Source organism: Ammospiza nelsoni, chromosome 5, assembly GCF_027579445.1.
Source record: "Ammospiza nelsoni isolate bAmmNel1 chromosome 5, bAmmNel1.pri, whole genome shotgun sequence".
Lineage (NCBI taxonomy): Eukaryota > Metazoa > Chordata > Aves > Passeriformes > Passerellidae > Ammospiza > Ammospiza nelsoni.
This window is the reverse complement of record NC_080637.1, coordinates 37,131,069-37,151,891: the sequence shown is the minus strand read 5'-3', so window position 1 is coordinate 37,151,891 and position 20,823 is coordinate 37,131,069. Positions and strand designations below refer to the sequence as shown.

General features: G+C 39.2%; 2 protein-coding genes across 2 annotated transcripts; one reads left to right on the top strand and one right to left on the bottom strand.

The window, feature by feature from the left end:
- Positions 1 to 461: 461 nt before the first annotated feature.
- On the bottom strand, positions 462 to 6,860 carry LOC132073713 (glioma pathogenesis-related protein 1-like). The gene is made up of 6 exons (XM_059472927.1): positions 6,641 to 6,860; positions 4,268 to 4,513; positions 3,727 to 3,839; positions 2,930 to 3,012; positions 1,163 to 1,189; positions 462 to 1,078 (listed from the first exon to the last, which is right to left on the bottom strand). Exons 1-6 carry the CDS (start codon positions 6,818 to 6,820, stop codon positions 852 to 854), a joined length of 876 nt encoding a protein of 291 aa, XP_059328910.1. The 5' UTR covers positions 6,821 to 6,860; the 3' UTR covers positions 462 to 851.
- A 5,949-nt stretch (positions 6,861 to 12,809) lies between these two features.
- On the top strand, positions 12,810 to 20,612 carry CCDC107 (coiled-coil domain containing 107). Its single transcript, XM_059472505.1, has 6 exons — positions 12,810 to 13,010; positions 15,443 to 15,648; positions 16,818 to 16,884; positions 18,009 to 18,099; positions 19,221 to 19,330; positions 19,934 to 20,612. Exons 1-6 carry the CDS (start codon positions 12,842 to 12,844, stop codon positions 20,218 to 20,220), a joined length of 930 nt encoding a protein of 309 aa, XP_059328488.1. The 5' UTR covers positions 12,810 to 12,841; the 3' UTR covers positions 20,221 to 20,612.
- Positions 20,613 to 20,823: the final 211 nt, after the last annotated feature.

Genomic DNA, 20,823 nt, shown 5'->3' with positions numbered 1-20,823 from the left:
CCACTCACTAACAAACTTATACTGGAAGAGTGGGGGTCAGGTTGAGGGCTAAATGTCTAATAAAACAAACTGAATCCATCAGAGGCTTGGGCTTTTTAAATGAGGCTGAGATGTTCCGAAACCAGAATCCGTCCTGGGCCCATTTCATCTTCTGTCTGTTTCCTGCTACCCGAAAAGTCACGATGGCTGCCATCTACTCTCATTTTAGATATTTTCACTATCTCACATCCTAAAATTAAGGTTTCCCCATTGACACCCCACCTTAATCCTTACTCTGGCAACTTTCCCTTGTATTCTTCTTATGGAGAACAAGGATTAATCCTGAGAGGAGAAGAATGGACTAGTACAACTGACAATAGAGTAATGGACACTGAAACACATAGGCTAAATAAAGCAAAGGGCAAGCTTTACTCTTGTTAATAAAAAGTAATTTATACGGTTAAATCTCCATTACTTGGGGGAAATTGTGTCTGGGATAACTGAAGGTTAATGAAGATGAATTACTGCTTCTTTGGATATAGTATGCCACTGTAGACATGTCTTTGTGATGCCCCAGGCTTCCAGGAGGATTGTTAGCACATGGAGGAATATCTAGTCTCTGTGGTCCCTCTAGCAAATACCCCTAGAGCTAAGAGCCTCATACAGACATAGGAGCATGTTGCAGCTACTGCCAATAAATTATATTACCTCTATGCACAGCCATTTTTATCTTGCCTTGAGTAAAGAAGCACCTTTCCCATGCTGGATTGCAGGGATAATGAAAGATGATAAAATGTTTTTGTTTTTAAACATGTACCCAATGTGTGAGAGTAATACAACAGTAGGATCACAATCAGTCTCTTAATTGACCATTACTTATAAAAAAAAGTGTGTGGAAATTGCAGTTGTACTAGAAGTACAGCACCAACACTCAATACAAGAAGCAGTGGCCTTAAAATTAAAACACTAAGGCAGTATTGGTCACAAGAGGGTCGTGGATGCTCAGCAGGTGGGACGTGTGATGGCATGGGAGGCCTGGGGGGACGGGGCTGTGGTGGCTGGGGCTGTGTATCCCAGTCTGGATGCCAGCTGGCATAACCTAAAAGGCAGTGAAGAAACAGGTGTTAAGACCTAGTCTTAGCCATACTTACAGGAAAGCCATTAAGAACAATTTGATACGTACTTAGCAGCTTCTCACGTTCTGTATTTTCTGCAAAGAGATCAGAAGAGGAAAGTAATGTGAGTACCATGGAATGGTGGTTCTTGATGTAAAGAGGCAAGCCTTTGCACTGATTATGCCAGTTAATGCCTAGAACATCCTGCAAGGGGGAAGCAGGCCAGCAAGAGCAGGCTCCTAACTGGTGTAGAGTTCATATTTTTTATTGGATTGAAAAAGAAATGGAAAAAACCAGCTGTATCAGGAAGCATTTGTGTTATGGAGATGAGGGAATAAAAAATAACAAAACATGGAATTTATTTAAAATAGTTATATATATCAAATTTAAGTAGTTACAGACAGACAAATATAACTACTTATTTATCACAGAATTATGCCTTTACTAAAATTTTGATGCATTTGCAGGATTGCCTATGTGCATCCTATTGAAATTCCTCATTTGATCTATAGGAGAAAATGGTAAAAGCAAGTGGTAGGATCTAGCACTTAACTTTAAAATTCTCTGTTCCTCCTGTCCCTGTTCCCCCTAGTCATTGAGATATTTCTAGTTTTCCTGTGATGTGTCAGTCTGAGACTTTCAGATGAGTCAGCCAGGATATTACAGTAGGAAATAAGAGCACCAAATGCTCAATAATTTCTACAGCTGAATATGTCTAGAGCCTGGCTAGTAAAAACCATCCCCATTAAACCTTTGTATAAAATTCATATTTGATTTAAGACATTGCTGCACCTCCTTTAATTACTAAGTCCCAAACTAGGCAATGTTTTTAATAAGGTGAATTGACATAAAGGTGAATTGACTGGAAGGTCCACTGCTGTTTGGAGCAGACTCCGTGATGGGGTACAGGCTGTGTGTTTCCCTGCTGCGCCCACACCCTGACACAGAGACAGAGCCAGCACAGAGTCACTCTGCCTCTTTAGAGGGGAGGCAAGGAGGAGGGAGCAGGCTGAGCCCCTCACCATCACCCACTTCTCTCCCAGACCCAGGCAGCATGTTTGCAGGAACACCTCCTCCCCAGAGAGGTTTTTACTCCAACCACACTCCTTTCATTGTTGCATCTGTTCAGGGTTTGGGAGTGGGCTGTGCTGGCTCTGCGCTGGCTCCCAGCACTGGCCAAAGATCCCACAGCTGCCACAGGCCTGCTCCAAGGGGGTTACCAGTCCTTTATTAATTGCTCCTCGAGATTTGATTAAAATCCCCTCATCCCCTGAGCCTTCCAAGCTCTGTTACAACTGTTCATTTAATTATTTTCCACCAGCACTCTGATAACACTGAGCATAGTAGGAGAAAGATTTACAAAAAAGCTCTTACTGCTGTTTTTCAGAAAACTGTGGAAGTTAGAAATAACTGTGGTTTTTGGTACAGTCTTATTATTAGCTCTGAAATACAGTTGTCTGGAAAATGTGTTAGGACACACTATCAAGCAAAAAAGCAGAAGATACATTTCCTGTTTCTGCTGAGAGAGAAGAAATAGTGAATATTTCCTGGGGCTAAAATTTTGGATTTGACTTACTGACCAGATAAAAGGGAGAAAATAGTCTCACTGGTACTTCCCTGCATCAGAAACTCTGGCTTCTTCCTCTGAGAGCTTTCAAATGCAAATTATTTCAATGATTTCCTTCTTACGGTATTCCTCCCAGAGTTTGGTACTGTTGTTGTATGGTGTGCTACAGACCCACTATGTGCTTAGTGCAAATTGACTCGTCTTTCCACTGCTATTTATGCCACTTTTGTTTCTGTGCAATTTTCTCACATGATCACTTTGGTCTTACCACAGAGCCTGTCTACACACTTCTCGTTACTGCATCTACTGCATGGTTGTCCTTCTTTATATGGTTTTCTTGGGTAATTCCCCCTGCAAAACAGGAACAGTATTTTTTTAGCTGTCATTGAAAAGCTGTCAAGGGGAGGGAATATCCTAATCAAAAAAATGGTCATTGCAATTTTTTGAAATTCCTTTTAAATCACATTAGAACTCTCACTGGCATGGGGAACAGTTGACTCCTGCTGCTGGAAACTAATGAGACTTCTCAGGCAATACTGTTTTATTGTAAGCATACAAGAATTTTACTTTAGCCCATCATTACCCATCTGATTATAAAAAACAAACCTGTAAAAAGTAAGTAAAAATACTGCAAGGTACCAGATCAGCTACGGGACTGTCTTCCTTTTACTTCTTAAATTGCAATGTCTTGTTTGAAATTTGTATAGGGCCAGAGAAAGATGTAATCTTTCTGAAACAGAAAGATTGCATCTTTCCCAATTTTCCTGCAGAGACTGAACTCATATTTTCTTCCACCATCTGCATTATGGTGAGTGGTGTCAGCTATGATCGTCTCTTCTGCTTTTTTTTTAGAATGGGATTTTCTGCAGTCCCAGCTATGTCCAGTAGGTTCTGTTCCCAATTGTCAGGGGAAGTTTCCCTTGGATAAGTGACATGAGGATGTAGCTTATTTTGAAATTTGTTAAAACTGCACCCATCTTTGTTGGCATCTGATCAAATATGTTGGGATATTTAAAGAAAAAAAAAAACAAACTAAACAAAACCCAAATGCCACAATCAACTTACGCTGGCCCATAGTCACAAACAAAATGTGCTGCTTTGAACAGTCCTGGAAAATTTTCAACTGTACTGCAGAAGTGAACTGCACAGCCAACTTTGTAGCTCTCTGCCCAGACCACCTGCAGGACAAAGGGAAGTACAAAATGCACTTCAAATACTGCCAAAGCAACAGCATTAAGAGAAGGAGAAGGGAAGTAGCTCAGGGAAATTTAAATCAGCTCACACAGGAGCAACTTAACCTGAAGGGCAGCTGGGACAAATGACAGATTGACAGCCATTTTTTCACTTATCTGGCTACCCTTTAAATGTGAAATTGCCAGGGGATAATCCCTTTCCACCATTACTGGAAGTAGAACTTGAGATCCTTGGGGCTCATATTTATTTCCAATCTCATTCAACAATAAACTGTGGGCTGCAAAGCCCTGCTGTAATTCCTGTCCCAAAGCAATCTGTTCCAAGTCTGTGCTCAGATCTTCAGTGAAATTAGACTATATCTATATATTAGAATATATGTTAGACTATAAAGCACTGGGCATGAGAGACTCACCTGAGTGTAGTGACCACACATGTCAGTACATGTGTTGGTGCTGAAATCGTAGGTGCTGACTTCATTAAACCAGGACCTGAGGGCTGCCCCCACGGAGAAGATGTGGGCTGTGCCAGTCCAGATGTTCTCTCCGACAAAGCGAAAGGTGGGGTGCATTTTTCCTGGCATTTTAAGGTAGGGATTGTGCTTAAACTTGCACTTCTTTGCCCATGCTTTGGCACTCTTAGCTAAAGCAGCATCCCAGGACTGTAGAAAAGGAAGAAAGCGTACTATAACCTGCACTGCAGTGACTTAGCTGAATTCAGACATCTTTAAACAGAAACTTGTTAAACGAGTTCATTTCCCCTTTTCTGCTTCCCCATCACTGCCTTCAGTTTCTTTCTCTCACTTGACATTTCTACTCTCATAACACATTTCTGTCTTCTTTCTTCCTCATGCATGATCTATCCACTGTCCTGTTGTATCTGACTTGTTAATATATTTACAGCTGGAGTGCAATCTTTAAGCTGCTACACCTGGAGGGGGTAACTGTGTGAAATTTGCAGCTGTAGAGGGGCTTGGGGAACTTTGTGCCTAGGAGATGTTGGCTGTCCAGGGATTTGCACTTGGCAATTATTACCAGACCATATAGGAATTCTGTTCTGCTGGCCAGGACAGAAGGAAGAGTCACAGCTGCTCCCTTCCTCAGCTCCTTCTGCCTCTTTTTCCTTCTCAGCAGATGGACAAAGCAAATAAAAGACTCACTCATCTCTGCTAGGCTGAGAAGGAAACACTCTCATACAAACCAGTCTGGCAGACTTGCAGATTTTAGGTTGACAGGTAAAGTTCAGTACAGGGAAATTCAAGTTAAGGGATGTGAAAAAAAAATGAGTTCATGTTCCTAATAACAGGTTTGCAGATGGCTATTACCACTTGAAAGTAGTAGACTAAAAAAGCAAACAAGGCATTAGAAACTCTTTGCAAAGGAATGGAGAATAAAACCACATATCTAATCACACTTCTGCAGAAGTCCTGTTAAATGCTGGGTGCAGCACAGCACCCCACCACAGGAAACTAGAACTAGAAAGGCCAGAGAGAACTCGGAGCAGGATGATCATCTTCAAGTTCAGAGAGCTTTCATATAGCAACAGAGAGTGCTCTGCAGCTTCAGAGACACCTGGACATCTTGTGTGAAATAGGTAAATAAAAATCATCAACTTGAGTCTTCCAATACAAAGACCAGACAATATTAAGTGAAGCTAGGCATTAACAGGCCCAAATCAAACACAAGAAAACAGCTTCACACAACCTGTGGTTAGTCTCTGCAGCCCTTTGCCATGAGATGATAGAAATTATTAAAACTTTTTTGACCTCAAGGCTGAAAAAAAAATTTAAAAATTCCATTAAGAGCTTGTAAGTACCATGATTGGTACACCTTGCAAGTACACCTTTGATTCAAGAGGTTTAAATATATTTGTCCAGCTGTTATTCCAGAATTGCTGGGTCTTTGTTCTGAGCAGGTAAGTTTACTCTTTTGCACTAGCTTTTTAAAATTAAACATTGTTTTTAACATGGCAGGAAATTAAAGTCACTGGTACTCTGAATCTCATTCCTTTACTGTGAGTTTCCATTCCTAGAAATTATTCATACTCTGCATGTTGTTATGCATTTAACTTCCTTTCCAGCTATGCAGCACTGCTGGAGGGCTCAGAGGAGTGACATGCACTGCCTGGGGTTACCTCCCTCAGCCAGCTATACACATCTTTCCTTATGTATTCCACTGAACAACATGTGACTTACCCATAACCTGTTCTGATATTCGCTGTATTTGTGGCAAGCTCTGCTTTTCAGCCTAGATATTACTGTCCCTAGTCTTCAAACCCTGCTACAGCAAATGAAGATCAGGTATCTAAATGGCTGTCCTGGAAAATCCCTTTATTCAACACATGTTCTAAATTAGAAGAAACAAGAAGAGGTGATGGATTTTCAACAAATCCTGTTGCAGACTGTCTCCTCAGAAACCTTTTAAAAAGTCAAACAGCTTCCATGTATGAAACCTGACCTGATATAAACCAGATTACTACCTCTCTTAGAAAGAGGTAGATGACATACTGAGAACTGAACTTTATTTTTTGCAATACAGCCCTTTGCTCTGGCTGAAGTTGAGAGTAGCTAAATCTTGTGCTAAAAAAAGAAATTCCCTTCAAATTATTAAAAATTGAACAATACTGTGCTAATTAATGTATTTTCTATTTCATACAAAGAACCAACATATATGTTACAGAAATCATTAACTGAAGTGGAAAGAACATCACAGTAGAAATGAGAATAAGGTGGGCTAAATCAGCAGCCCAATCTATAAAAATTTCAAAAAGGTCCCAAACACCACCTTACCATGCGAAACATATTGCTGGCTGGTGGATTCACTTTGGATCGAAAGGTGTTGTGAGCTCTCACACAATCTTCAATGAACTTTGCATCTTCTATGTCAGGCATGGGATATTGCAGATAAGCATGAATGCAACTGAAGAAATCCAGTAAGAGCAATGCAGCAAAGAAAAATGTGATGTTCATAATTCACCAGTGTTTTTTCGTTTTAAAATGAAAAATCCCTTAGGTGTAGGTGGTACCGGCAAGCAGTTTTTCGGAGGTTGTCCCTGGGTGTAGAAGCGCTTGAAAGTGTCAAACAGGAAGGAAGAGCAATTGCTTAATCAGGTACGACTCTATCTGACATCATAGCTGGCAGTAAAGGGTAAAGTGTGAAACCTGCCATGCATATCAGCAAGGAGCAACACTCCAAGCATACTTCTGTCTTTTCTTTGGGTGTGCTCCATCCTGGGTGACTGCCAAACCACTCTGTGATTTTTTGTCTTATCTGAAGAGATGCTGCTGAACAGCTTTCTTAAAACCTGCATCAATCATAAAAAATGCAGCTTTGACAAAACAGAAATCTGCTATTTCAGCTGATTTTCCAATAGTGTTGCTTAGTCATACCAGCTTAGTTACAATTATGCTGCAGAACATCACTTCCATATTAGAATTACTCAAGAAATAAACAGAATTAGGATATCTGTGCTTAAGCAGGAGGAAAAAAATGGTTCCTGAACAGCACCTTGCTGCAGAACAGACATTCTAGCCTGGTTTGGTGTGTAACAAAAAATAAAATTTGGAAATCCCAGGCTCGAGTATGTGTTGATTCTCTCCTCCTTAGTTATTTGCTATTACCTGCTAGCCTGAAATCACTGGAGCAGCTTCCTGTGCTCCTAGAGAACAGCTACAAGATTAGCTCTCCTGGCATAACATTCCAAGTCTGAGCACTTCTCAGGGCAGTAGGATGGCATGTGTTGGCATTTATATTGTCTCCCCAACTGTTCTACAAGCTGGCTGAATTTTTTTTTTCAAACCTAAGCCAAATTGTACAAATATGCAAGAGCATAAGAAGAACCATATGTTTTAAGAGCTATGGTCTTGTAACCCAGTTTTAGGTAGGTTTACAGGGAAAATTTGTTGCAAATAATTGCAAAATATGTTAATGGGTCTCATTCTCTGCTTAGTTTTGCTGGTCAGGTTTAATGTAAAACCATGATTATATTACAACTACATGCAATTTGCACAAAAACACCCATCACACTAAAACTGCACCATTTAACAGTACAGCGATCTTGCACTGATATATGCATGCAGTTGAAATTCTGTGTTTGGAAATGAATGGAGATTTTATGCAGTAGGAAATCTTGATCGGTCCAGGATAGTCCAGGTTATAAAATGCTTTCTTGCATTTCTGGCTCCATCTAGTGACTCTATCTATAATTAAAGCAGAAGTTCAGCCTGCCCTTGAGCATCTATGATATTTTCCCAATAAGAGAGTTTTAGACTTTTGCCAGCATTAATCAGTGGATCTTGACAATTAAGTTTTGGGATTTGGATAGCAAATTATAGCATTATAGCACATTTGGATAGCACAGTCTGGACAATACAAGCCATTGCCTATCCACAGATCTCAAGTGAAATTTAGCACCATGAGCTGGGTACATGCCAGAAGATTTACAGCCTCATGATTTTGAGAAATTCCCCATGCTTACATCCCACTTTTGCACTTCTGACCTGCTTTTAGTTCAAAATGGCTGGAAGAATAAAACCTCAGATTTTTAATTTTTCCCTAATGTTCTATTCAGTCAGAAGACTAAAAACTGGTGAATTACAGCCGATTACAGATATCCACGACGCCTGGGAATCTGTGAAATTACATTTAATCTTGTTCTCATCAACTTCCCCACAGCATTGTTCCTTTTGTTGGGGAGGTCTGACCTTGACTTACTAGGTTCATTTGGACAAATGGGGTGGATCTGCTGGGTTTTCTTATTCTAGCCATAGGATTAGGCAGCTGCAAGATCACTTGGTGCCTTCCAGACCTTTGAATAAACAAATATCCTGACATGCATTGCTGCTGCTATTACACAATGGCACCTCAGGGCACAAAACAGATTACGGGACAGGACAGTGGTGGTACTGAATTTCCACAAGAATTATTCTGTAAGAAACCATTTTGTGTTCATTAAAAGCTAAACAATCCTAAAATTATTTTGTAATAATGAGGCTGTAAACACTTTCACAATTAACAGAGGAGGCCATTAGTATGTGGCTGGACTGCAGATAGTTTTACTGTAATTTTAAAGTGATCTGGACGATTACTCCTGTAAATTTAAGTATGAAAGCTTTGGCACTGCAAAATTTTAGGCCAAAGAGCCTAACTTGCCAAACTTAAAGAGAAACAAGCATTACAGTTTAGACATCTGCTTTTTCTTAGGATATTCTTCCAATACCTTCTGCACATGACTAATCAAACTGTATTGAATTCAGGTAAAAATGTTTAATACTATACGTAGAACATCTGGATGATCATACATTCCATTTCTGGAAGCCATGCAGACGTGGTAGCTTTAGTCAGTATGGGAGTATCTGTCCAGTAGGAAGGGTACAGGCCTCGGGCGGACACACTGACTCAAACATTCCCACAAGTTTATCTCTTCAATTATAAATGAAAGAAGCTGTTGCCTTCATCAAACATAACCATTTTTTAAAAAAGGATCTTAATTTTTAAAGTGGTGTTACCTGAATACTGCATTAAGGACTTAGCATTTCAGAGGCCTTTATGTAACAGCCTCACATACATTTTTGAGATTTCTACCATCTTGAGATTCCAGTGTTGTGGGTCTCTTAACAGGTCTACACAGCCCACCCATTTATGGGTCATAAATTTTACCCATTTTCAATTTTGTGTCTGTGTCTTCAAAAACACAACTGCTCTTGGATCATGCATGGTCTTTGATTATCAACTCTGATGACACAGGTATTTTTACATGTTCACAGTGTTTAACCCATTTACACTGCTTGTTCTTTCCAGTGATTAGTTTCCTTTGTAATTTTCCCTGAAATGTTGCCTGAAATGCATAAACATTTTGATATGACTTAACTGTGTATGACAGGAAAGGAGTAAACAATCAAGGGAAAGAAAGTTCAGATGTGAACATCACTCTAAGAGAAATGTGTAAAACCCTCCAGAATTCTATGCAGACAAGGCTGAATTGCAATTATTTAAATGTAATAACTACCTTTCTAGGTTACTTTTCATAATTTATTGTGTCACAGAAAAAATGAAAAATACTTCCCTATGATACTGTCTACTTCTAGCCTTCTAAAAAATCTACTGCCAAATAAACAGCAAAACTTAAATCCTCCAGCCTTGTTTTTGGTTTTGTTATAGGCAGAACCAGGGGCAGAAAACAAGAATTAACACTTTTAGAGAAATAAGCGAGAAAAGACAAAAAGAACTGAAAAGAAAATGCTCCATAAATGATTCTGGCAACTACTGGTATTTTCATTTCACAATCCAAAGCTTACTAAAAAAGAATCTCACAGACACCATTGTGTCTGGTAACACAGTGGTAGGCACAGTATTTTCAGCTGTAATTTACAGGGAGAGCAGTCTAAGCATCTTTGAACACTGAGATAAGAAATTTAAAAGCTACTTTTACTAGATAAGATCTACTTGACATTAAAATTATCATCTGTTTTAGATTAGTGAAATATCATGTATTTGCTCATAGATAAAACTGATTCTACTGCAAAGCTTATTTTTTTCAAGAATGAATAACTACACTTAAAATATTAAGTGTTCAAAAGAAACCTTTACGTTCTCAGCAGCATTAAGCTTCTGTGAATTACCACTGAGAAATTGGAATAGAATAAATTTTGTTGTTGATTTTTTTATTTTCTTTTTTATGAGAATTATAAATTTATTATTTAAAATAATTATTTAATATTTAAATATTTATTATTTATTTTAAAGAATTATTTAAATAAGGAAAAAAATTACTTTGGCTGGGCTTTATCCTTCTATCGACATTTTTACTAAGTAATACCCACAGATATTCTGCAATTACTGTGAATACTTTGAATAGCATCTCCAGAATTATAGGATACTGAACTGTGTGGCTTGGTAACTAGAGAACTGGAAGTTATTGTTTTATAAAGTTCATGTAGCAGTCATGCAGTGAAATGAGAAGTGAGGCTTTCAGTGAGGTCGATGTGTGGACAAGAAGAGAGAATTATTGTACAAGGTACTGAGGTGAGCCAGTGCAGGGGTAAGGCAGTACAGTCATTGCTTGATGTTAAAAAAGACAGTGAGGTGCCAGTGGCACCCATATGGACACCTCTGTGTTATTTACAGATGGTACTGATTTACATGGTAGGCACTACCCAGGACACTTTACCACAGACAACTGTTACTTGAATGTAACAACCACAAACCTTAGTACAGTTCCACGCTACACAAATTAAAAATCTGACCTCACCATACCAATTTAATCAGCAATATCAAAAACTTCATAACCTCCAATACAAATATTCTCTCCAATGTGAAATTAGGATGGTACAGATGTTTCTTACTTAAGTATATGTTATCTTCAAAAATGCATCCATTTGTCTATGTCCTTGCAGTCTGTGCCAAAGCTGCATCTCAAGTCTACAAAGCACAAAAGGTGAAATAGTTGTGCAATATTGAGTTAGAACAAAATCTTAATCAGATAAAACCAGTCAGCAATAAGCAGATAAATATAAAACACTGGAGTTTCATAAAGAAATAGTTTCCCTTATTTAGGCAAGTACCTGTGGTTTACTTTAATTGACTTTTTCTATTGCAGCACAGAAATATAAACTAATTCAATTAGGCAAGTTTTTCCTCCTTTAACTATTGAAAATTAACTTTGTAAGAGCAATTGCTAGCAACTGAAAAGATATTTGAAATGCAGTTTTGTCTTCAGGCAAGGAATAGCTGGCATGCTAATTAAATAAAACTTTTTGGGTTTTATTGTTGAATAGGTCATTAAGGATTTTGAACTAATGCATAAAAATTAATTCAAAGTAAAAGGCACAGATATTTTAGATTCAATGGTACAAATATTTGAAGTATTTTTAAGAGAGTCTCTGGAAACAAATATTTACTCTTGCTACGGTATGGCTTTAAATACACATCAGGGCATTTTGCAATGAGGTAGAGGTACCAATTCCTGGCCAGTAACTCATCCTACTCCCTCTTCCTTCTTTGCAGCTGGTTCCCAAACATGAATGATCTTCTCTATCTGCCTTCCATTCATGACTGTTTCGGGAAGTTTACCATTAAAGTACCCAGTTTCATATATTAATAGAAGATGCTGTGATTTATTGCTTAGATTTACTGCTGCTTATACATTTCACTTCACTCTTAGTTTCTTTACAATTTACAATTGTAAAACTTTACAATTTACTCCGCTGGCTGCTGATACTCTTTCCTCCCTAAGGCCTTTGTTTTTTTTCAAGCCATGCTTTCCGTCATAACTTTTTCTGGGTTTCCTATTCCTGAGCATTTAAAACCGTGTGTGGTGTCCTTTGCAAACTTCATCACTTCCCAAATCGCCACCCCTCCCCTTATCTGCCAATCCAGCCTAAAACCCATCCAAGCAAAGGACGTTCTTTGCTGGATAAATGCGTGCTCCAAGTGCGCTCGGGATGCTCATCATTTAGCTGCCCGTTGCTAACATGTTCCTCTTGGGGCACTAGGCGGGCTAAACATCAAACAGCTGCTTTTTCTGCATCTTCTTCACTTTTGTTTAACCCTTTCCAGCAAAAATTTTCATTTGCCAGCGGAAATGCCCTTCAGCACTAGGAGTGCAGTCACACCTTTGCCCCTGAAGGAGTGCCCGGCAGCCGGGGCCGCGGGCGGCGCTTGGGGCTGTGCCGTGCCGTGCCGGGCCGTGCCGTGCCGCGCCGTGCTTCGGCCGCGCCGTGCCGCGCCGTGGGGCGCCGTGCCGTGCCGTGCGGTGCCGCGCCGTGGGGCGCCGTGCCGTGCCGTGCCGTGCCGTGCCGTGCCGCGCCGTGGGGCGCCGTGGGGCGCCGTGCCGTGCCGTGCCGTGCCGTGCCGTGCCGTGCCGTGCCGTGCCGTGCCGTGCCGTGCCATGCCGTGCCGTGCCGTGCCGTGCCGTGGCGCGGGGCGCCGCCGGGGGCGCTGTGGCGCGGGGCGCGGCGCGGCCGCGGGAAGGCGGCGGGCAGGCGGCGGCCATGGCGCTGTCGGCCGTGCAGCAGGTGCTGGTCTCGGCCGTGCTGGTGCTCTGCGTCTTCGTCGTCATGCCCAGGATGTTCGGGGGAGGAGGCGGCGGGCGGCCCGGCCGGTCCCCGCGGGGCGGCAAGGCCGGCCCCGGCCACTACGATCCCCGTCAGCACGGCAGAGGTAGGAGCCGGGGCGGTGCCGCGGCCGGGGTTCCGTGCGGGAGCCGCCGCGGGCTCGAAGGGAACCCCAGGATCCAAGGGGGATGTGCCCTCGTCCGGCGGGGAGCTCCCGGTGTACGGGGGCTGCGGACGGAGAGGCCTGGTCAGAGCGCTTCGAGCTGGCCTGTGTGCGCCTGGAACACCCCCACCTCCTGCAGTGTTTTGCTGCTCTGCTTCGCCGGGGCTTTGGGCTCTGTCTGTGTTGTCTTACCGAAACTGCTCTTAAGTGCAGGAAGCGCCCGGTAATTGTTAGTGCCGAGCGGTGTGACCAGCAATGCCCGCAGGGCCGCAATCGAGCAAATGAACCGAGAGGTGTCACTGGGAAAAATCAATTGCAATCAGGAAGACGAGTGTTACTGTTAGTAAATACACGCACAGACATACAAAATCTGTCCGGCAGTATATTAGAAAAGAGTCCAAGATGCTTGTTTAGAAAATCAATGAATGGGTTACAGAGTTTACTACTTGTAGGAGCTGTAGTGGTATCCATGTATGTTAAGCCATGACAGTGCATGTCATGATTTAGCTCAAGGTCGAAGGGTACACCTTAGTTTTTGACAATCACTAAAGGCCCGCTTTTGTAAGGTAGCTCTGTGATTCATTGGTGATGCCTTCCGAGGTGTAATCCCCCAAATGTGTCTGTGCTTTTCCCTGCTGGCACAAAAATAGAGGCTTGAGCTGCTACCATGTTCTTCCCACCTCATATCAAACTTACAGTGCTTCATAAGCTCTTGCCTGGCCTGTTTTGCCTGATTAGTTTTTATTTATATGGAAGCTGTACATTACCTATAGATCAAATTATTTTAAAACCAAATCCTAAAAAAGAAAATAAACACTTCACATGCCTGTGATTCTACTGAAGTACTGGCCCAGCACTGAATAAAATAAATTTCAGACAAATCTCCTATTTTCACCTCTCTGGGCGGTTCTTTTTCCTGGTTGGCTAGTAACTCCTGTTTCTTCTGTGGGATAAACTTGGTGCGGGACACTCGATCTCCACTAGGATTCAACATTCCTCCTCTCCACCCTGGCGGTGTTTCCCTTGCCATATTCTTATTTGTATGATCTGTAGAAAATTTGTTCATCTGTGATAGTAACTATTTTAGTAAAGCTACTCATTTACTGTAAAAACAAATAGAACTTAAAATAGGGGGAAAGGTGAGTGTAAATGTAAAACTAGGAATCAATATGAAACATTCTGAAAGGTGGAAAAATATATATAATATAAAATGTGATTTCCAGATTAGTTAATGCAAGTTTAGTTAGTTTAGCAAGTCTAAATCTACTTGTCCTGAAAGGACAATGCCTGCCTGAATTTGCACTGAATGATGAAGGTAGCTTGAGTTCTGATTGTATCAGCTAGAGCATTGAGGTTTTGTGTAACATTAATTTTTTCTTTATCTGATCATGGCTGTACTTTGCGCACTTGAGTTACGTTACTGTGAGTTCCTGAAATGCCACTGTTACAGTATTAATTGATAAGCAGTGATTTGCATAATGGGCTTTTGTTTGGGAGTTTTTATAGAAAGTGAACCTTGCCATACCCATTCTCAGTTCTGATACATTAAGTTTTAAGACTAGGCACTCATTTGAGACATCAGTGTAAAACTCCACAATCCCCCCTTCCCTGCTGTCTGTCTCTGCAAGCATCTGCATTCTTTAGCTGATGGTACTGTTCCATATGTGCATGCCCCATGAACCTTGATTTAACTACCAAATAACCTGTTTCCTGAGTTGAACAATGACATTGGCTGTTTTCTCATCTGCTCCCTGTTCTGGTAGGCAAATTACATGCAAAAATACTTCTGACTTCCAAGGTTGCATCTCTTGGGTATTGTATAATCTTCTTCTGCTAAATATTTGATTTGCAGAGGTACAGTACTTCTAAGCCTGTGGGAATATCCATGTAAAACTGAGTTTACTGTCAAAATAATGAAAGCAGTGTATTTCAACAAAACCTTTTTTTTCTGTCACCAGACAATTCAATTTCTAATTAACTCAGTTCCTTTGGTACAAAGAAAAAATAACTACTGTTTTCAGCATTATCAATAGTTTCTCTGAATATGCTTTAATTTCAAAATTTAAATTGTTTATTGTTACGTCTATCTTTCTGTGATTTGCTGAGGGTTTGCCAGTGTTGCTGTGAAGAAGCTTAAAAATTGTACATTAAAGAAACCAAGCTTGGCTTGAGAGTTTTTGCTGCTTAGATTTAACTGTGCATCCTGTTAATGTAAGAATAATTATTACTTTTTAAGTGGATACAAGGCTGCCCACACTGTCTTAGAAGAGTGATGAACAAAGATGATTACACAACAAGAAAACAATTTCATTCCAGTTGTGGACTCCTGATTTTATTTCTTACTTTGTTGTCTTTCCCTCAATTTTATTTTTAAGGTAGTCCTCAGACAGTTTATCAAGTTCACCGGACTCCAGGAAATTCTGACAGTAATACTTACCAGAGTTTTCAACAGATGAGAAATGCAATGGAGAAAGAGATCAAAAGCGAGAGAACGAGAGGAAACGGTCGAGAGTTAGCATTCACCCTCATGCCATTGTATGCTCTTGGAGTGGGAGCGTTTGCAGCATACAAACTTCTTAAGGTAAGCCACAGGAAAAAGCGTTAAATTATTGTAGTTAGGGGGAAATGTAAATTCTTGGCTTGTCTGTTTTTCTAATTCTGAGCCCATGTATAGGGTTGTCCAAAAGCCATTTCTTGCTCTGTTTGACTTTGAATGTGAAGTCCAAAGTTAAAATGTTAGCATATCTAATTCTTCTGTATGAAGGCTTCTGGCTTAGGTATTATTAGGTGCTTGAAAAAGTGAGAATCTTACTCACCCTGCAGCCTCAAATGAGAATCTGAGAACCTGAACAGTGCTGCTACCTGAGTCTGTAACCTAAGTCTCATCAGTGTTCCACTTCCTTTTCATTCTTCAGAATGAGATTGAGCATGGGAAGGGGGCAGACAATTCCTGCAGAGCAGTGATCTTAGATAAGCAGTTAGGTGGAACAGTGAGTAGACTTGACCTTTTGTTTGGACTTCTCATGTGATCGTGCAGTTGCAACATGCAGGTTTATTCATGTTGTGGGATACCTTTTCTACTGTTTGTAAATTCAAAAAGGAGAGCACGTGATCGGTTGTTTTTTAAAAGGAATCAGTCTTGAAATGTATTATTTATAGTAAGAGATACACAAAGCTGAGAGTAGACCTGGAATATCATTGCGTGCCCTCAGGGAAAATACAAATAACCAGGAGTAACACTGGAGACAACATGCTCATTTCTGGAGTCAGTTCACATTAATCTTGTGTATGAGAAAAATATCACAGCTTAGGAAAATGAGTATAGAGGTTGCCCAGTTTAGTACAAGATTTAAAAATCACGAAAACCATATTTTGGGTGTTACAATTCTTTACACTTGGGCGTGTGGGATTAAAATGTAAATATTTTTATGATTGTATCTTTATTACTTTAAGAAATAAATTTTATATTGTAATTAATGATAGGAGACTGGATCAAATAACCTAGAAGGTTTCTTCTGTTTCTTTTTGAAATAGCAACTGCTTTCTTTTAGAGCTTTTGCCAGTCATGTTGTGTTTGCTTAAAATCAGAAATGTTAGTTTAAGACTAGGTGAGGCATCACTGGAGAAAAGTTTCATTAATGTAGCACATTTTTATGGTTGCTGTTTACTTTCACTAAAGTTCTAAATGCAGTTTTGCTTTTAGTACACAAGTAGTGATGAGGCTGTTTATCTTGATTGTATTTTTTAAAGATGAAGTCACATGAAGAAAGTAACTCCAAAAAGGAAAAAAGTACAGAAGACAAGGCAAAGGAAACAGGTAAGACCCATTCAGAATGCACATGTTCAACAAAAATGCTTATTTCCTACTGGAACAAAACATGTTTTCATTGATGCAATCCAGCTAAATGAAGGCAATCTCTCAAATTACTGAGAGCACTTAGGAATCTACAAATACCCACTTCATTATTCTATGTGTTTGAAATGCTTGTTTGAGGTTTGTTTTAATTCTCCAGATGTAATGCTCTTTAAAACAACTGTAGTAATGCAGTATGATTCTCTGCCTCTAAAATGTCTGATGTTTTTCTCACTTAAGATCTGTTCAGTTTTCTTCAGTTTAAATGGGATATAATTAAATAAAAATAAATAGGGTATTTAAAAATAAGATAATGATCTTGTTTAGAACTGAACCATATTGATAGTGGAACAGTGTGGCTAAACAATTAAGAGACCAGTTGTCATTTCTAGACCAAATGGCAAACCTATCACAAACATTCAAAGTTGATGCTGTTTTCATACCTTTTCCTCCTTGTAAAGACACATTTTTAGTGAATTAAACAACTAGCAGCATCTTTTGGTGTCTGTGTACACCAAGTCTGTAATGAGACTCAGCAGTGATTTGCTACACTGCCTACTCATCATCCCTGTGTGTTGCATTCTTCTTTCTTCTAAGTTTAATTGTATTTTCAGAGGAATGACTCCTCTTGATTCTAGTGCATTAAGCATTAAATATATTTGTAAGGTGTGAATAGGAAAACACATGAAACCATATTATGTATAAATACAGTACTTAGATCTCAGGAAGTCTTGCAGCTGCATAGTTATTGAGACTAGGAAGGTGAGCTGCACATTCTTGCTCAGTTTCTACAAAGTGCCCTCTGTTTGGGCACTACTGGGGATAGGTTTCTGGGTGGATGGGATTTCTGTTCACACATAATAAGGCTTCTGTTCTTACCCCCACCACTCCCTTTTCATATTGTCAAATGTTTTTGATGAAAGAAGCTTTCTGGTTTTTAATATGTCCAGTGAAAAATACAAATTAATATCCTATTGATATTGTAAAGACATTTTTACAATGCTCTTTCTCTCCTCATCCCTCTCTCCCTCCCCTCACACCTCCCTCTTTTTTTGTTGTGTTGTTTTGTCTGTGTTTGTTTTTGTTAGAGCATCAGCTTTTAGAACTGGAGCAACATCTAGCACAGACAGAGAAAATGTTAAATTCTTTATTGACTCAGTTGGATCCACTTTCAAACTGGTGAGTGTTTCTAAAAAAATCTCACTGTTGTTTCCTGTATATTGAAATTTGCCAAAATGTTAACGAAGAGTTCTTAAGATGATGCTTATATATAGGTAAGGAAAGTTTTAGGAACCTTCTTTGATTGCTTACTGTTTCTGTAGCTTTTTACAGGTGGTACCAATTCTGTCATTTGTGAACTTTTTCACAGACACCTCCCATCTCTTGTTCACCAAACATAAATGCAGAAGACATGATCATGTTACTGTTGCTTAACAAGATGAACTTTAATATTGAACCAAGGAGACTAATAGTGAAAATATACTTAAACTCAGTAACATTTGAAAGCTCTTGTGGGAAATAGATTTCGGTAGTAGAGTGAGTTTCTTCTTTTAGATGTAATTATAAGTAAAAATAGTTATCAAGGTACAGCTGCTTATTTTTTGTGTTTTAAAATATATCTGTGAAGTGTGTGTATTCCAGTGAAATAGAACTTGTCTATTTTACTAGGACAAAGGAATCAGTAATATAAAAACTCCTTATAGTTTTAGAGAAGTTCTGTTCTTAAGAAGCCTTAAGAACTAGAACCTTACTGATCTACTAGAAATAAAAGTATCCTTGCAGTTAATTTCTAGACTGACATCCTTCACGATACACAGGTTAAAACATGCAGAATTTCCTGATGCCTTCTGCAGTGTGCTTCTGAACTGGATATGTGCTGAAACTATTAAACAGAAAAGTCACTGGCCAGTCTGCCTAACAAATTTCTAGTTGTGGTGGGGTGGAAAGTTAAAAAACCTTAAATTGGAAAAGCCTTCAAACTCTGAAGTTCTACATTGGGCATTGTTGTATTATTATGGATAGTAGTACAACTTTGCATAATTGTTACTTTCAGTAGTCATTACTCGACCTTGGCCATTGGGGCTCCCAAGCCAGAGGTCAGTGACATTCAGTAGTTGTGTGATGTAATGGCCTCCCCACTGCTCAGGAGACAGTTCTCAAAGGAAAGCTTGACCTAAACATTTCACAAACTTCACTATGGTACTTATACAAAGAAAGAAATATTGCAATGAGTGTATTATTATCAAACACTCCCTTCCAAGATAATCTTTCAGCTGTTAACATTTGTCTTATTTTTCTAGTGTCAATGCTTTAGCTTGTGAGCAGAAAGATGAAATAATGACACAGCTCCAATCAATTAGACGACTGATGAAAGAAAGTGGATTGGATAAATCAGAAAATAAGATGAAAGGTAATTTAATTTTCAGACAGATAGATAATGAAATAGTTTATATTTTAAAAGAATAAATAGATCTTACTATAATAATGTTCAGCTTCTGAATCTTGGGTAATTTGTGTGGAATTAGTTTTATTCTGGAGGAATACCATTCTTCTTATTTGAGATGTATCCAATTTCAAATTTTTGATACATCATGATTTATTTAAGAATAGCTGCTCAAGACATTGAACTGGGATGGACCACACAGTCACATTCTCTTTTGATAAAACAGGCTTTTGGAACATCAGTTCCTAAGTAGTCTGTTAGTACTGGAGTAACTTTAGGCAAAGGATTTCCAATTGGGGACCACAGAGGCTGTGACTAATGCTTACAATAAAACACTAAACAGCAAATTGTATGTTAGTTTCAACTGGAGACTTCAAGAGCTGCATGGTAGCCCAAGAGAAGTCTTAAATGTTAAGAATGGTCCATTAGAAATTTGGTGATTTTTTTGCGTTATTCGAGTCTTAATAAAAGAGAAAAAAGAATTTAAAAATACTCGACTTCTAACCTGACCCTGAAATTCAGAGCCTTACCGGTAAACTTTAATTTTGATTTTTTTTTTTGAATTTTAAGATCTTGGACACATTTGTGATGAGAAACTTGAAGATCTCATTCAGTCGTTTGCCGAACATTCTCAAGAGAAAGAAATGGACAACAGAGAAGATGACTGTAATGGAGATTTGGTTGAGGATATTGATAATGATTACAAAATAGAAGAGCATGAATTACATAGTGAATGTGAAATACATCAGTTGGAGCCAGATGTAGAAGATGAAGAAATGATAAGCAAAGATGCCATTGAATCAGAAGAGATGGGACTGAGGAGACGCAACAGATGTGAATGGAATCTGCATATGTAAAGCTTCCAAAAGCTTATGAATTCTTCTTATAATGTTGTATGCACTTTAAACTGAAATGAAGTTATGTGCACTGCTATATGCTTTAAAAAGAGGGGTGAAATACTGCCTTTGCTCCTATCTATGACAATTCTGTAACTGACTTCAGTGGCAGGAGAATTTTACTCAGGATGTTTACATATTTTTTCTATTTATTTTTTCCCTATAAAAATATTTCTGTACTCTGTATATAATGCACTGTAATTATATCTGATGCTTCACTAAAATATTAGAATATCTTCTAGTTGAGACTATAAAGAATAGATGTTTCATAAATGTTTTGTAACTAGAAAGCATTATGCCACTTGAACTGTGACTTTCTGGAGTTCATTAAAGAGCATGCACTGATGAATTCAGCTCTTGGTGGAAAAATTTTCTCTGGGAGTGTGAAAAGCAGTATGCATTAAGTCTTAAGTCTTCGATACTCATGCATAGTTAAGTTTCTTTATTTGGAGAAAGAAATTCATGGGCATTATATGAAAATAATGATGTCTAAATTTGCAGTCTCCTGATTAATGATGTTTAGTTTTGTTTGTCAACTTAATACCAAATGTATTACACTGGATC

What these genes read in the sequence shown, in the direction of transcription:
- LOC132073713 (XM_059472927.1), bottom strand. Translation starts at nt 6,820, where the DNA reads ATGAACATCACATTTTTCTTTGCTGCATTGCTCTTACTGGATTTCTTC. An exon ending in GTTTGTGACTATGGGCCAGC is followed by an intron (nt 3,013 to 3,726) that starts GTAAGTTGATTG and finishes CCTGTTTTGCAG; the next exon opens with GGGGAATTACCCAAGAAAAC. An exon ending in GTGTGTAGACAGGCTCTGTG is followed by an intron (nt 1,190 to 2,929) that starts GTAAGACCAAAG and finishes ATCTCTTTGCAG; the next exon opens with AAAATACAGAACGTGAGAAG.
- CCDC107 (XM_059472505.1), top strand. Translation starts at nt 12,842, where the DNA reads ATGGCGCTGTCGGCCGTGCAGCAGGTGCTGGTCTCGGCCGTGCTGGTG. An exon ending in CAGCATACAAACTTCTTAAG is followed by an intron (nt 15,649 to 16,817) that starts GTAAGCCACAGG and finishes TATTTTTTAAAG; the next exon opens with ATGAAGTCACATGAAGAAAG. An exon ending in ATCAGAAAATAAGATGAAAG is followed by an intron (nt 19,331 to 19,933) that starts GTAATTTAATTT and finishes TTGAATTTTAAG; the next exon opens with ATCTTGGACACATTTGTGAT.